This window comes from Corvus cornix, chromosome 6 (assembly GCF_000738735.6).
Source record: "Corvus cornix cornix isolate S_Up_H32 chromosome 6, ASM73873v5, whole genome shotgun sequence".
Taxonomy (NCBI): Eukaryota; Metazoa; Chordata; class Aves; order Passeriformes; family Corvidae; genus Corvus; species Corvus cornix.
The window spans coordinates 22866516-22883928 of NC_046336.1; the positions used below are offsets into that span (position 1 = coordinate 22866516).

At 36.7% G+C, this 17413-nt stretch overlaps 1 protein-coding gene across 50 annotated transcripts in view; it reads right to left on the reverse strand.

Annotated features, from left to right (window-relative positions):
- The window catches only part of KCNMA1 (potassium calcium-activated channel subfamily M alpha 1), a 438676-nt gene that overhangs the window by 80971 nt on the left and 340292 nt on the right, over positions 1-17413 (reverse strand). For 15 of the 50 annotated variants that reach the window (XM_019292648.3, XM_010412704.4, XM_010412693.4 and 12 more), the window contains one exon: positions 16544-16552. The exons of 17 other annotated variants lie outside the window; for them this stretch is intronic. In XM_019292648.3, coding sequence (XP_019148193.2) covers positions 16544-16552 — 9 coding nt within the window. Of the gene's footprint in view, positions 1-10523; positions 10698-16543; positions 16553-17413 lie in introns of all 50 variants that reach the window. 18 more of the 50 variants (XM_039554286.1, XM_039554284.1, XM_039554283.1 and 15 more) reach the window with 2 other exon arrangements.

The window sequence follows — 17413 nt, forward strand, 5'->3', positions numbered from 1 at the left end:
TGAAAAATTTAGATCTTTAGCAAATGAAAACTGATTTAATTCCCTGCAGAAATTTGTTTGTAAAATGAAACAAAAATTACACTTTCACGTCTCAATTTACACAAAACATCATTTGTCAAAAATAAAACATCAATAGAACTCTTAAAATGTGCAACCTCACACAACAGGGTAAATACTTTTTTCTGTGGAATATCAAAAGCAGTTCTTAGCATCCAAGAGTTTGCAAACTATGTCAGTCATTGGAAAGCTTATTGGCTTTGTTCAGAACCAAGTAAAAAATTGTTTCTTGTTAAAAACAAGACAAGATAGAAGAATGGTTAGGAGTCAAAGTCCATTATTGATGAGAAATATTAGCATGTCATCTGAAAATTTGGGAAAACGTCCCGGATGTTGGAAAGGACAATCTGTAGTGGGAGCCAGAAAAGTATATCCTGCTCTATTCAGCAGTGCATCTCACTTCTTCTCACCCTTCTGCTGTCTCATCATGTGAATTATATTCATTTTCATACCCTACAATTCTAAATAAATACTGTATTACTTCCTTGCTGCCACCCATCTTGTGATTGACTGATCACAGAGAACCTGGCAGTCCTTGCACGTTCTGGTAAATCAGGAATAATTCTAAAAGAGGTAAAGCATGAATAAAATAAAAAAATAATCTTTGGACAAATGCCTGCTAATGAAATATGCTATCAGTTTGCAACTATGGATTTACCACATATTACTCATGGAACAGGAATAAGCATCATCTCTACATCAGGCTCAAAACTTGCAATTGTTTTTACTCTCTTCAAGAAGAATCTTTGTTCTATCAGCTGATAAAACTTTACCAGCTAGGAAAATCATTATCTTGACCTCTAAATTACTGTCCATGTGTCACAGCTGCTATTTCTACCAAATGACCAAGCAGTACATCTCATAAGGGATCATCTCAGTGTGACATAAGGAGGGCTAATTTTACACTAAACTATGTCCATTGTTAGATGTCACACCCACTGGTTCATTCTGGCAAGAGTTTGCTCAAAAACAGAGCCTCCATTTCCTGTTGCCAGGGTTCCTCCATAGCATATGGTGATGTAAAATCTCTCTCCATATTGTCAGACATGCTGTGTCAGGGAACATATAACACCACTGAGTGAGAGTGTGCAGATAACGTCAGGAACATGGGAATGGAGAAAGGAACATGCTTAGCGCAAGCAAAATCTTTTATGCAAGAATGAACAAAGAAAATTGCATGACAAAGATCAAAGATGCTATAATGATTTTTTGGATTTCCTTCAGTTGTTCTATACAGTAAACATGTTCTGCATTCCAATTAAAGTTCAGAAGCAGCTAAAAACTTCAGATGATTTAAAAAATATGGCAGCAGAGACAGTTCTCTGCTGATGCAGATAAACCCAAGTTATTCCTGCCCTCTCAGATAGTATACCCTTTCTAAACCTCTCTAAATTAGACAGCAGCAAGGCAGTTATGGTAATTTCTCCACACCTTCTTTCTGTCATGTACCCCATTTCACTCTCTTCTCGTTCTTGCTGTGCATCTATGTTCTTCTTAAGCAAAGATCAGAAAATCTGAAAATTGGCCTCTGAAGGGGAATAACTATGTCAAAAGGACATTCAGGTTTGTATTTAGGACTTCAAAGTGTAAAGATCTCAAAGCACTTCTTAGCACACAGTGTAATAATATAGAATAATAGATTAAGAATACAGTATTTTCAGTCTCTGAGGGGAAAAAGACCTATAGTCACTTAGTAAGTTGGTGGCACAGTCAAGATTGGGATCTTTGCCTTGGGGCATTTTTGTTTCCCATTTGCCTAGGTAAAATTTCCAGTCAAACTAAAATGCACACAGGAGTGTTTGACCAGATAACACTGGACACATCTTACACAGTAATAAGGCTTTTCCCACCCTTCCTTTTCAGAATAATAGTACTGTACTAACAAGACCTGATCAGTATCAGTGAAGCATGTCTGTGTGAGGTAGCACACATGATGTTCCCTAAAATCTTTGATAATAAGTGAATCACAGACTTACAGCATTCAATAATAAGTAAAGTATCATAAGGAAAGATACATCATTGTATTATAAAAAAAAGAATGCTAAAAGAAGCTGGTGAATAGTCTCAAAAAGTGAAAGGATGACTAACATTTAACGTATTATAAAGGGTATTATCAAACAGTTAAGAACTAACATACTAAAATAAATATATTTATGATTTCTTAAAAATAAATTAAAACTTTTCCTCATGTGTTCTGTCCAACTCCCTCCTGTCTACTATAACCCAAATCAAAGCAACAATACAGCATGGGTGCTTGTTTGGTGGCACTTCAAGAACCACATATGGAGTTACATGACAACAGTCTCCTCTTTTCATGCAGAACATAAATAATTCAAGAGGTTGTGTTTCCTGGCATATGTAAATACCCCAGAAGGTTCTAGGTACTCAGTAGAAAATACAAAGACCCAGAAAAATTGTCTTGTAAGTTGCTTCTGACTTCTAAACTGGGGCTGAACCACTCTGCTGGACCCACTCTGACCTTGATAAAATCTGAAGATCTCTGGTTCTAATTCAGTTGATGCTCCTAGCCTAGGTAAGAAATAGGTTGGCTGCCCCTGCTTCCAGTTCTAGAAGTATGAGCCACATAATATTTATATTAGTGACTACTAATGTCACATACTGACCTGATTGAAGGTATGCACACATCAAATATGCCAGGGGTCTCATGGAATAATCAGATGATGGATCCATTGTGTTTAATTTTTTCCATCTTTCTCCTGTTTTTACATGAAACTGCATCAAAAGCAAAAACACTGCTATATATAATGCAAGGGCTTTTGTTCTAGGAGGTTTTTTACTAAACTGCATTCCGCTTTATACGTTGAAACTATACTAGTGTATACTTCAATGAGCACCTCCTTCTACACACTACAATACCTTCAGATTACATGAAATGTGTAAGACCTAGGTCAGAACATTTCTTTTTCTCTCAATCTGAGGGGAAATATTCCAAGTCAGTGAACATGTTTTTTTCTTGAATTATAAAAAGAGCCAAACAATAAGAATATAGAAATAAAATAAATTACAACAAGAGTATGAGATGTACAGGGTTTACAAATCAAAATTTTTAGTTTTGAAATAATTAGAAAAGAACATGAATTACGTATCAAATTGTCTCTGGGATTAACATGAGCTGATAGCTTTCTGCTGTTGTTGTTCTAATATTAATTTGAGACCTTGCCCAATAACATCCACACAAACTAGCTAAGAGTCAAAATGGCAATCAAATTGGGGGACCTATCCTGAAAAATGGTACTAACAACTTCCCAGCATCAATGAGCTTCTCAATCCTGCAGCTGTTTTAAAAAGCTTCCTCCCAAAGGCACATTTAGAACTAAATTAAATGCATCTTTGACTTAATTAACGTTTTAAATGATAATGAATACAATGTAGATTCATAGAAAGCATTTACATTGCGTTATAAAACTGATAAAAATTTAATAACTCTTTGTTAATAAGTTATGTCTCTCCAGACCCATAAAGCCTAAGGCAGTCAATGCTGTAGTCTAGGGTCTAATCCAGGTTCCCAATGCAGGTGGTATAAGGAGGCAGGAGACTGACTTGACACTTGACATTTGCTCTAAGCCTGCTCTGGATCAAGCCACTGCTTGTTCATAAATACTTTACTTCATATAGTAAAGGTCAGAATTTGGGCTCAAGGCAGGGCTATGACAGAAATGCTCAAGCTGAAACTGAGCCAGCTCTGGCATCTGTCGCTTGAAATAGCTCGGAAGCAGTAGAGAAGGAGACCTAACCGGCCAGCATCTGTCCCACACCAAGGAGGTAACAGAAGAATCTGCTGCCTGGTGGTAAGAAACTGTCATGGTGAGTTTCACGACAACCAGCCACACTCAGGAACTAAAAATGCAAACAGAATTTCCATGTCACCTTGCATAAGAACCTCTGCTAAATTCACTCCACAGGATACAGACAGCACCTTTCCTAGCTTGTCCCCATAAAAGCAAGCCACTCACTAGTCCCTTCCTGTGACCCTGGCAAGAATTACTACTCAACAGAAAGGCCTAAAGGAATTAAATGCAGACTTCTTGATCTTTCCTTCCCCCACTACTCCAATTCTTCAAAGGTTTCATCGCTAAACTTAGCAGCGCCTCTATCCCACAGCAATGTGAGAGTTTATCTCCTTATTACAGACATCACAAACTGGGCAGAGCTCACTCTCATCAGCATAGGGGTATATATGCTGCATCACAAAACTCATCTGAAAAAGTGCATGCCTCATTATTTATATAATCTAGCAATAAGCAAGATTGTCTCATTTTTACCATTCTACCATCTGAAAACAGCTTGGTTTGGAGGGGTTGTTCTGGTTTTTTTTCTACTACTGCATTTCTACATCTCAGTATTCACCTATATGCTCATACTATGCCCAAAAGAAGCTTAAATAATTTAGCAGCACTCAGGTTCTGTTAAAGTATAGAACAATAAAAGGGATTGATTTTTTGTCTCAGAGCCAAACTACACAGTTGGAGTCACCTATTGCAAAATACCTATTGTTTCATGTTGCTTTTTCCCCCCCTTTAGATACTTGGGAGACTCATGAGGGCATATACCAGTCCATTCTGATCACTGCTTCTATCTCTATGTTATCAATACAGAGAAAAGTACAGTTGCATCAAGGAAGGGATCACCTGGAGGGCTGCACGTCAAGAGGGCAAGAAAGGCAGACAAAGGGTTGGCTCAGTGAAACCACTGTTGCAGCAAGCAGCTCTTGAATGCTAGTTAAGACTGTGATTGCATTTATTGAGACAATTCATCCTATCTTCTTTAGTGGAAACACCAGCATCTTTGTATGACTGCAACAAGGAGAAGAAGATGGAAAGAAAGTAGGCTATGCAGAATTGCAGATATAAATTAAGTCTGAAAGTAGAACAGTAATTTTCAGTCCCAGGAAAGCAGATCTCATGGTGTCTGGCTTCTGATTTGCCAGTACCAGGCTATGGAGCTTGACTTCGTGACAGTGGCTACACCATAAGAACCTCTATAGAAAAGCACAGGATTCTCCCACAGTGGTATTTTTTTCAATTGTTCCATTTTCTGGTTTTATACTTTAAAACCCCACTGTCCAGTTTCAGCAATACCAGCTTTCTTGACAGTGGTTCATTCTGAGAAGATGGCTAAGGAAGGTGATTCCCTTCATTCCCCAGTAGCAACAGACACTATGTTAAGATGTGTATGCTTGATTTCTTTTTCAGTTGTACTGGACTTGTATCTTAACTGAGTTATCTAAAATAGTATTTTTTTCCAAAAAACTGGTAACCAAAATAAACACAGATATCCATTTTTACATTATTTTCAGTATTTTGAAAGGCAAAACATAGTCTTGTAGAAGTATTTAGAAGAAACATCATAGTCATATCAGTTTTCATAAATACAACACTGAATGCATGGAAACAAACATAACTGAAGTAAAACTGTCACCCTAAAAGGACAATATTTGGAACCAGTTTTACATAAATTAATATTTCACTCCCAGGCTTATTATTTATATTCTCTGTGCCTTTGAATTACCAATTTATTGGTAATTTATTATTACCAATAATAATTATGTCTCATTCTAATGTTCCATTTTCATTAATCTCATTAAACAAACAAACAAAAAAGTTAGGCTACACAACATGGTGTGCTCTCATTGTCCAGTATACAGAGGTGGGGTCACTCCATAGGAGTGAACTGTAAAAAACACAACAATCTGATAATAATCACTTGTTTAGGACCTTATGCCATTTAGAAAGGAGAGCATCTGTCTTTCCCAATTGTTTTAATTTCCAAGACCAAATTGCTTATTTCTTCCTTCAATCTCTTCTTCCTCAAAACATTAAAGGCATAATGTTGGCCTTTTATACAGGACAAAGATGAGACAGTGTGACCACAGAGAGATCAGTGGGTCATATTAAAGAGAAAGGATTTATGCAGCATATGCAAAAGTAAGGTTTTCAAAGCAAACAGGTCTACTTCCCTCCTGTGGCCACTGAAGAAGTCTCACAGCTCAGAAAAGGTGTGTAGTGGGAGAGAGCAATGGTACTACCCCACCTTGTCATAATTAGAGCATTATGAACATAAGGTAAATGTCATTATATGCATAGCTGGACTGAGCATCTCATAGTCTCTAGCTACTACAAGGTGGTATGCACATCCTGTAAAAGGCAAACCATTGTTGCTAAGGGGTGAACAGAAGATTCTAGCACTGAAAGTTGTCTCCTGACAGGTCACATACCTGCCTTTCCCTCACCTCTACTCATGCATGACAGCAAGTAGCTCTTGTCTTGGCTACTACAGCAGGACTAGAGAAGCAGTAGGTTAGAACAGCAGAGGATACATCCTCTGTAGAAAGCAGAGGATACTCTCTTGCATTCTAGGAGAAATAAAGAGTATGCTGGCCTTTCAGTCAGTAATTCAGGAACCTGGGACTTAATAATTGTCAACTCATTTAGAAAGCCCAAGCATAGTTGTACAACTGGTTTTAGATATGCTGACCAATGTCTGCGTGTGCTATGCATCCATCTCTCTGGATAAATCAGTAAGTTATACATCATTTCAGCTCTCAGTATAGAATTTGGCTTTTTCAGTTGCAAAGATACACAGGCAGAGTCTAAAGTAACACAGGTCAATGAAGAAGCTGGAGGTTTTCTTGGCCTAACTTGCTAAGGTCACATTGCCAGATATAGTTTCAGTGCAGTTTACCAACCTTACCCAAAATGTTCACCTAATCTTGCAGAATGGGATTTTAGGTCCTTTGAGAAAGAGTCAGCTGCTAACTTGTCTGTACAGCATAAAACATGTGCTGACACTAGAAGACTATATGGAATATATGGCTTTAAACCGGGTCTAGCACACAGGTACATACATGCTTTGCCTACTTTCAAAAGTTAAGCTTTCTCCTACTTGTCTTAGCATGGTCTTTCCATGTAAGATGTCTAAGAGTCTGGGCTGAACCCTGAATTCAAAATACAGTAATAATTAATCTTGTCCTTTGTCTCCAGAGATCCCTGATATTCACCAAAGCAAAAGTCCTCTCACAAAGCTTCTCAGAACTATCAGAGCATGCCAAAGCATGTTTTCTTACAAGCTGAATTAGATATGTCTGGGCCTAATATCAAGAATATCCTTGGAAATTTACATTCCCATGGCAGTGGGTGCAGTGACAACTTTAGGGAGGGTTTCCTTTAGGAACATGAACTTTTCATGTTTCTGAGAAGCACAGCCATATGGTGATGAAGAAACACAGAAATTAAATGGTTCAGGTTAAGATTCTGCCTGTATCAATTAATTATTTGAATGGCATCCCCCAAGACTTGGCACAGACCTAAGCAGAAACATCACACTGTTAATAAGATAATTTCTTTGTACAAACCACCTCAGGTTTTTCAGTGGCTAAGTGCCTCTCTTCACTCTAATTGACTTGAGTCTACAGTGCAAAAAGTACTTGGACCATTTGCTGTTCATGTAGCACTCTACCAAATACAGCTAAACCTGAAAAAATGTAGACACAAAAAAAGACTTAAAATTCTCTTTCCTTACATTTAGAAGAATTATAAGCAATTTTCCAGAAAACAGCCTATAAAGTCAAAAGCTCTTTTAATGTAATTATACTTAATCAAGACATGATTTTCATTTGCTGAAAGTAGAAACAACAATATAATAACAGAGAGACTCATTCACAGTGGAAAATACACTGCAAGTGTTACTTTCCCTGCAGATTATACAATTAGTAGACTAAATCCTGTGTACATCATTGAATATGTAAATTGATATCTTCTACTCAACATCTGATTTTTAGGAACAGCACTAGTTCTTACAAAAACTACTCATTGTTTCAAGAAGCTTCATACAGTGGTCTGTGATTTTATTTACCTTGGAAAAAAACCCTGCTTTTATAATCAAAAGTTAAAAAAAAAAAAAAAAGGAAAGAAAGAAAGAAGTGCATTAAGCAATTGTAGAAGCAAACCAACTGAACTGGGGCACCATGACCAAAGCAAGCCCTGTAATAGTATAATGACCTTTAATGAGTGTCTGGGGAAACAATACAGTCGTAGCATAAAAGACAAAGGGCAAAACCCATCATGGCTCCACTGACACTAATTCAAAATGATTTTCAGAACAACTAAAGAATGTAAGAGAGGTAATCTGATCCACCAATCTGACCTCACTTTGATTCTGGGGCCCTGCTGCTGCCATTTCTAATTGTCAAACACTCTACATTTCACATCTGCTCATATTTAATGAAAAGCTGACTCTCCCCACCATTCTTTGAGCTAACTAGCTCTGTCAAGATGGGCATCATACGACCCCTGTGCACTGCAAAGAAAACACACTGATTTCTATTGAAGCCCTGCCAGTGCAACGTTGCGTGTATATATATTTTTTAATTGGAAAAGAAAGGCTTATGCTGCTTTGCAAAGAGTGTGAATTGGTATTGATTTTTGTACTTATTATTAACAGTCAAAGGTGACTAGTCTCACAAGGGGAAGACTGAGATCTCTTTTGATTTGATGGAGTGATGAAGGGGGGAAAAGGCCCTTGAAGGATAGGATGCTAAAAATCCTCAAAGCTGTCAATATCACTTATCCTTCAAAATATAACATAGCTCTAACATGTTTCCCAAAAAGCATTGGCTTTTGTTGGAAATAATACCATTATTGTGGAGGGTTTTGGCTCAGCAGGCAACACAATCAAAAATGTTTACTTTATCTGCCTCTGTACAGTCTTAAGTGGACTTGAAAGCTATAGTAAACCTACAAATTAGTTTTTCTTTCCTTGCCAAGCAGTGCTAATGGCAGAAATTCTACCCACTTGCAGGGGACAGATTAATTTATCCTAATCTGGTTGCTGTTAACACCAGTGCCAGGACCCAGCCCCATACTCTCTGTACCAGTCCGTATTCATACAAACTCTACCACACACTGTGTTACTGAGGCTGTTGCACTGCTTAAAAAACTGCCTGCAGCAATTCTCAATACAGGAAGGTTTCATGTTCACTTTTCTTAAAAAAATATGTTTTGCTACATTTTACCCTGATAAAAGTCACTTTAAAGGATAAAACCTCCTGTGATTTAGAACAGGACTTAAAACGAGAAACCATCCACCTTATGGTGATACATGAGTTGCAAACAAGTAGATAACTAGGATGTTCAGAGTGCTTATACACCAATAGAGAGAAATGATTTTTGGTAAAATCTCTAAGAAATCCTATTAGAATACTTTTTAATTAACACAGTCTTCAGACAAAAAAATAGAACAATTATAGGATTGTTATATTTGTGACTGGAAAAACAGTTCGTAAGTCAAAATAGTTAAAGCAAAGTCATTCACCAGTTGGACTACATACTGCAATACCTATGGTACCAAAAGACAACCAGATGCATAATCTACTAACTACACCATATTCTTCATAGTGGAAGGCACTTTCATCCATAATGACTTGCCTTGTAAAATGGACATGCTTCCTGATCAAAATCCCAATGTATACTCATAGATGTACCTGAACAATTTTATAGCTTTTCTTTGCCATTTGGGTAGGGAAAGGAAAACTGCTCCTGTCCCAAGACATAGTTTTGCCTGTTAAGAATAGCTAAAGAGGACAAAAAAATGAAACAAACAAACAAACAAACAAAAAAGCCATTTAACAATCTTCCCCAGTTGTTGACATCACAATGATAATCCAAGCTTTGGAGTCCCTACAGTTTGTCCAAAGAATTAATGGCCATGCAGAATTGTTCTAGGTTCTCTGTCTTTCCCCTCTCAACTCTGATCTTTCAAAAAAACCTTCAGGGCATGTTCCAAAATGTTACTGTCCTATGGAACATATTCTACATTTAATTTCAAAACATTTGTCCCAGGGATTTGCATCAGGCTAGTTTTTCTAAAAAGCACTACAAAAAGTACAAGCATTTCTGTGGTTTCAGTTTTAGATGGAAAACCCTGCCTTACTGAGAAGGGTTACAAACAAAATTAATGATAAAAGTGGCAGCACAGAATAGAGTTCCAGCTACTACAGTTCAGCTACTACGTTTTATCCTGTATATTTATCCACTGCCCATTGTGTGGTGCTTTAGTGCCAGCATTATTAAAGCTACCCACTTGGCACCAGTCACAGATTAAGACACAGGCCTGGTCCTCCACTGAAGCACTTCTTGTTTAATTAATGACAATTTGTATTGTATTAATCAAATAGAAAAGGTGTCACCACACTGCAGTACTAAGGTCCTGCAGGCTATTGCAAGAGGATGCTTCATAAAGAGCACACAAAGCAAAATAATGATTTACATTTTTTTGCATTAAAAATAAAAACAGAAATATAAATACAGAGCTGTAATCAAATTTGGGGTTGATTTTTTAAAAAAGCATCAGCCCAGTAAAACTCACAGACTATAATGCACGACACAAGACGGGGATGATACCACAGACACCACAGACATGGAACAGCATGTGTTGGTGTTAAAACTTACAGGCACGTAAACTGGTGGAGCAATCATTAACAGAGACAGAAGAAAGTGGGAAGGCTCTCTCAAGGGTGTCCATGTTACTATGTACACTGCCTGACATGCAAGAGCAGTCACGCTCAGAGCGTCCGCAATCAAAACAACATGCCAGTCTCATTCTCTTGTAGATGGACATCTTGGCTATAACCATGTGTTGGATGGGAGGAGAGGAAGAGCAGCAGGTTAATGGCAAGGTTATATATATAACAAGGCAGCTGGAAGGTAATTTAAGGGATTTAATACAGGCCTTAGTTAATGTTAACAGTCTTGACCCAGGAAAAAAAAATGCAATGAGATTATTGATAACACTTTGGCTGTACATTAGAAGCAGGGCAAAAGATAAATTGCTCTTTATTTCTATTCAGTCTTAGAGGGTGACCGCAGTCATGGGGAAGAATTACTGTTTACAGTCAAGTGTTTGGATCAAAATAGAACACAGTAAAAGCACAGAATTCTAAGAATATAGTTTTCCCTTGGCACAATTAATACCATTGGGTTAAAGTGACAACAACAATTGCTAGTCCATTAGATACTTTTGGTCTATCCTGTTTCCTGTAAAAATCAGAGATTTCTTTATATATAAATATATATATATGTATGTATACACCCACAAAAACACACATACACATATATTCTTACATACACACGCTCATACACACATATGCATTACACATATACACACATATATATACATATATAAATATATTTATTCTTAAATGTATGATAACAATTTGTCTGTATTAAACTGTGCCAAGGAACTCCTTTACTGCAATTAATCACACATTATTAAAGAGTTACAAGATACTAATAAAATTTTCCAAAAAAATTACTTTGCTTACATTGTATCTTCAGGAATTCAAATTAACTCTTGACAGAATACCAAAATTTGCCCATATAAGAGACAAAACTAAAAATGGTAAATATGCTTGACATTAAGATCAGTTCACAAATAAGGCATCACCAAAAGGACACAAAGCATTGGTCCACTGAAACATGCTGAACCAATCATTGGCATGTTTTTTGCTCTGGATACAAAAGTCAATCAAGAACAAAATAACTGAATGTAGAACTACATGTTAATTCCAAAACAGGTTAGACAAAACATTTTTATCTTTCAGTCATCCGAATATCCTTGTTATGTGTTTCTGGAAATATACAGCATCCTACTTCATAAATGCACGTATAATCACCATCCTGCAATTTTTATGTCATCTGAATCAGGTATGTTTACGTCTCAAGAAATCCAAAGGCCATTTAGATTGTTTCACATGTTGCACTGAACCAACTTTTGGTAATGGTTTAGATTGAACTGACTCAATTATACTAAAAACAAAACAACACTGACAGGCAAAAACAAAACCTTAAAAGTGAATGCAAAAAAAAGGTAATGTTTCTCTGGCCTGTACCTTCAGTTTAGGATGTCTTTTTTGCATTATGATAATGACATTAAATTTAAAAGAATTTTTTTTTCCAGTTTCTTAATCCCACAGTCACCAGGAAAGAGGGATTGAAATCACTCAAATGGGTCAAGTCCTGTTCTAAGGCCTTGATGGCTTGCCATACAGTATACTTGTCAAGCAAGGGTAACATTATGATTGTGGAAAACAGGCATTGAGGGAGATGAATGAGTGATCTCTTCAGCAGCGACTCCATTCCTCTAAAACTTTGCTCACATGACTAATGCCATGTTCTTTTAGCATCCTAGTAGAGTTATCTTACAGCTGTTCAGAAATTCATCATGCAGCATCAGGCTTGTTCATTGCATGGTACATCATTCCTCAGAGCTTGGCTTTTAGTAAGAAGGTTTCCACTGCAGCTTTTGATGCATACACATTCAAACTACACAGAAAATTCAAAACAGCATTTTCCCATGTTTTCCCTCTGTCTAATTCTTCCCAACATGTTCTTTAAAGTTGAAAAGTTGGACAGCAAAAGAAAAGTGAAATAAGTTACCAAAGGTGTGACAGTCTTTCCAGTATGCCTACTTTCTTATTTTTTAAGGAAATGAAAGAAAAATAAAGGGCATTTGTGAGACACACTAACAGTAGGTGAGGTAAAAGGCAGGCCCATTTTGCTGTAATTATAGCTGTTTTGAAGGACTTTTTCTAATCAAACACTGTAGCAAAACACACTGCTCAGGAATTCTCAACTGCTGTGTCATTGGTAAGTAACAGTCCCTGGTTTTCATTTACTTCCGGCCATATCTTGTCAACAGTCAATAATAGGATAGGACACATTTATGAAAATTAAAAAGAATCATCCTTAAGGGCAAAGAAGGCTGGGAAGGAAAACTTTCAGTATCATTTTCATCAGACTTAAACCAATAAAGTTGGAAATTTAAGGCCTTCTCTTCAATAGGGGAAGGACATGATGGCGTTTCTCAAAAGCAATGCCCCTCAGGGACTGTTTTTAACTATTATTGTCAGTTGTTCTGGAGATCATGCATCATCATTTGAATATTTCACATCATTTACATGCAGGAAACAGGCTTGGACCTGGAAATATAAGTAGCAGAAAGGACTTGCTATAAGGGTTTCAACCAGTATATAAGCAACTGCATATCAGAGCAATAACTTTTGGAAAGAAAACATGCTGTTACTCTTCATTCCTTTATAGTCAGTTACATTCATACCAAATACAATACTTATTTTAAATAAAACAAAACACACATTATTAGTAGGGATGACTAGTGACAAGATCAAAGACAGGACAGAAATGATTTTAAATGGTTCAGCCACACACATAGCATTTTCTAGAAAACTTCCATAAACATTAACAGAAAATGGGAATCATCAGAGAGACAGGGGGACCTTAAGAACAGCCTCTGGGTGAGTGTTAAATTTATTTGACACCTGTAGAATCTGTGTAAGAATCAACTCATTTGTATTCCTAGATGTGTTATAAATGTTAAATAGAATTGTTATTTGATACTGATGAAAATGTAAGTTGGGACATAAAGGAAACTACTTCCCTATTTTCAATTGTATAATAAATAGAAAAAAAAAAAAAGAACAGATCCTTCTACTTAATATGATGACAATCACACAGCATTTGTAAACTAATCAGTAAAAATATCAGGGGAAGTTTTAATGGACATGAAGATAAGACTGCTTAAATAATTTACAAAACAAGGCCTATATGAACTACTCATTAAGAGAAAAAGGAGAGAAAAATTTCTTTCAATTACTTATAAAGTAAATAAATACTTTTAGAAACTTTTAGATGTAATTTTTCTCAGAAGGCAGTAGCCTTCCATTCTATAGAAGAAAGAATAGGTCCCTAGATGTCTAAGCTTCTCACAATACCTTACTTTCTGATCTCAGACAGTCAAAAAAGTACACTTAAAATGTGTAGATTGTCTGGATCTGAAGTGTTACTTAGAGTTCACAAACAGTAATGGGAAATATTTCCAGCTGCAAAAATAAGCAAAGGAAACTTCAGATTATTCTCTCCCTAAAATGTCAAGGAACAGCTCCTTTTTCTTTTTCTCGTTTTTTTTTTTTTTCTTTTTCTTTAAAGAAAGCGGAACAAAGTATCCCTTCTTCTTTCCTGATTTTCTTTTTTTAAACCATAGGCTGTACCCCATCCTGGTACTGCTCCCGTCACTACGGCGCTTTTCCCTGGGCTCAGCCCTAGCCAGAGTGGAGCTCCGAGGACATCTAGTGGATCTCTCTCAGGCAGCAGCTGCTTAGGAGCAGGAACGGGAAGTTTCCTGACCACCGAATGGTACAAAAAATGTTCCAATACACTTTAGAATTGGAAATGCACAGTGTCATTTCAATTCATCAAGTTCTCATGATCCAAACTATGAGTGAAAAATCATCAGCATTAAAGGGCGACCAGACCGATGTGATCGCCTCTCAGCAATGCTGGTTAGCATCATGAGACTGAAACACAGACAGGACTTCCCCCAGCACAGTTTCAGCTTCCTGAAAAGTACAGCAGTGTACCTTAAACTGTTTGTGAGAATTTATTGACCTTAACACAACAGGCAAGGATATCTCTCCATTATTTAATTTTTACAAGACAACTTCAAGACAAAAAAAGTGAGCTTGCTTACTGTCTTGCAATTTTTGCCATCAAAGACAACTGGTTACTTGTTTGCTCCAATTCACATGGTGCTGTTCTATGTCAAAATTGTAAAAACAGCAGGAGATCTGAGTGGACATTTTTCCCTAATTTAGTTGATATAAGAATGACTCACGGATTTTGATGTAATGGCACATTTATAGACCAATTCATTTTAATTTTCAAATCTGATCACGACCTTTCTTTCATTACCTCAAAGAAGACTCTCAGCCAGTGTACTCACAAAGCAAACTGCATTGCTGAACAAACTGAAGCTATTGGGGAAATGGAAAAAAACAAATCAAAACTACATGACCTTTTCTTTTCTAGTTCTTTCACAGCATGAATAACTCCTTTATTTGTTTATTTATTACTATTTAAACAAATTTCTTTAGTTCAGAAAGGTCTCAACACAGGATCATATTTGAAATAAATATATTGCTTCAGATAAATCCAGATTACTTCCAGCATTTCACCTCAAAGTCAATAGGATTCACCATTTCATCCATAGAAATTAGGTTATGTTTTATTATTGATTCTTATCATGCTGACCTGTTTCACAATGTGCCTTTTTCATGCTGCTTCATCTTTCTGCTGTGTCATTCTACTGGCTAAAAAAGATGTTTGGAGAAATTTCTGTTCTATCCTTGAATATTTTCTTCCACAACAGCATCTCAATCCTTTAGTGTAGTTTGCAGGCACAACAATAAAATAAATAGTAAAAAATGATAACCATAATGCAGGCCACCATAATTTCAAGTTGGCCACCACTTTATCAAGAGCATAAATTTTTCCTTGATTCTTTGCTAGGTCCTACAGTGTATAGAGCTGAGAGGGAAAAAATATCTCAATCCTGATTAAGACCTGAAGTGTTTTCACACAATAAATTCAGAACACCTAGTAAAATGTTTAAGTTTCATGGCCTCCTTTACTTAGAATAGCTGCAGTTACACAGTAAAGTTACATCCTCAATCTGGCACAGCAACTCTGCACTGCAGCTATGAGATAACTCGATTCCCCTTGCTCTTTGAAAGAACAAGCCCATATAATCAGGACATTTCTTTGCAACACTTGTATTTCTAGGCAGCAAATTCTTTCCATGTCCCCAATGCTGTGTTTACCACAAGTGTACACACTGAAAGTGGCTGACGAGAGCCTTCACAGATTCTGTACACTTCTAAGTGGTATGACCTAGATTGACATGAAGTGGTCCATAAAGTTCATATTCTGTATAAAATAATAATGTAAAATCTTACAGCTAAGGTCCTGAAAAGTCAGTGTGTGTCTTCTTATGTAACTAATGACCAGCAAGCTCAGGAAAATAATCAGTGCAGCTTGTTTCCTGTTGAAGATATCTCTGGGTTTATACATTAAAAGCCACATTTTTAATTCATTGTCTGGCTTTCCCCCATAACTCTTTTTTTTTCCGTCATTGGGAAGAAAAAAGTTAGATATGGACACTAAAAAACTGCTGTGTTACTCTTTGTGTCAGCTGTGCAATGGAAAGGACAAAGTACCAAAAAACTGAACAAGGATCTGACAGTTGAATTGTACTTAACCAGGCAAACAGTGCTATAGTGGCAATTACCCCAGCCTAACCAATATCCCTAAAAATTCATGAGATATCTCTAGAATAATTTCAAGGAAACTTTTGCCAAGATCTCATTTTCAAATAGGGATAAAATGTGAGCTTGTGGAAAAAAGGGGCAAATAGGTGGAAGAGGGGGAAACTGCTGTATTTTCTTCAACGTCACCCTAATCTCCATTGGTGTAAACGATGAGAAACTTGTGGGTATGACGTCACTGCTACATGCAACATAAATAAAGAAAAGAACCAAAATACTGAACAAAAATACTCTCTGCTAGAGAAAGACAGGTTGGACCGCACTCTGGGCTACAGGGAACCCATTTTTACTCACAATAGATCACTATCAGTGTGCAGTTAAAATATAGTAGGGGCCGTGTTCCAAGGCAGCAAGAGGAAAAATAAATCAAAAGTTTGTCAATTGTCATTGATTACAAGAAATTCCTTCAAACACATCAACGTACACATGATATGTCCCCTCTGGGGTTCAACCCCCACCGTTCACAGCAAGCACTGTCACTGGAAAAAATATATAGATAATTAGACCACAGCTGTTGCACAAAATGGAAGAAACAGGAGGAACAGGTCATCCAGTTTAGAGATTTCATCCCAACGTGGTTGTGTTTTATATAAATATATACATATATTTGGCCTCTTGCTGCAAAAACTACAGTTAAATGGTATAGGAAAGAGATTGAAAACATTAAAAAAAATTGACAATCTGCAAATAAAATTCCCACACAAGTATTTCTTTGGAAAATATGCCATCAGTGTTTATGTGTTATTCAGGGAGTGGGGATGGGTAAGGAGAAAAGGATGGCAAAGAAACTGCAAAACAAAAGCAGGATTACATGAATTATCCCTGGCCTTGTAGAAAGTACTGATCTTCCCTGAATTATTAATATTAGGCCTAATAAGTTTGGACAAATGGCTATGTAGGTCAGACTCACGTTTAGACCCCAACAATACCCCAAGCTAATATTCAGAAAGTATCTAAATTGAAGTGCAACCTCAGATACATTATTAAAGAATGTGGGCTTAAAGTGTTATGGGAAGCTGCATTAATTAATGCCACCATAATTAAGTTTTCCATGTAAAGACATTCTTTCACATTTAATTCACCTGAATGTGACAATATTTTTATATACAGCCTTTCCTTTCATCTTACATATTTTCCACATTCTGCTGCTTCTAATTACTATGT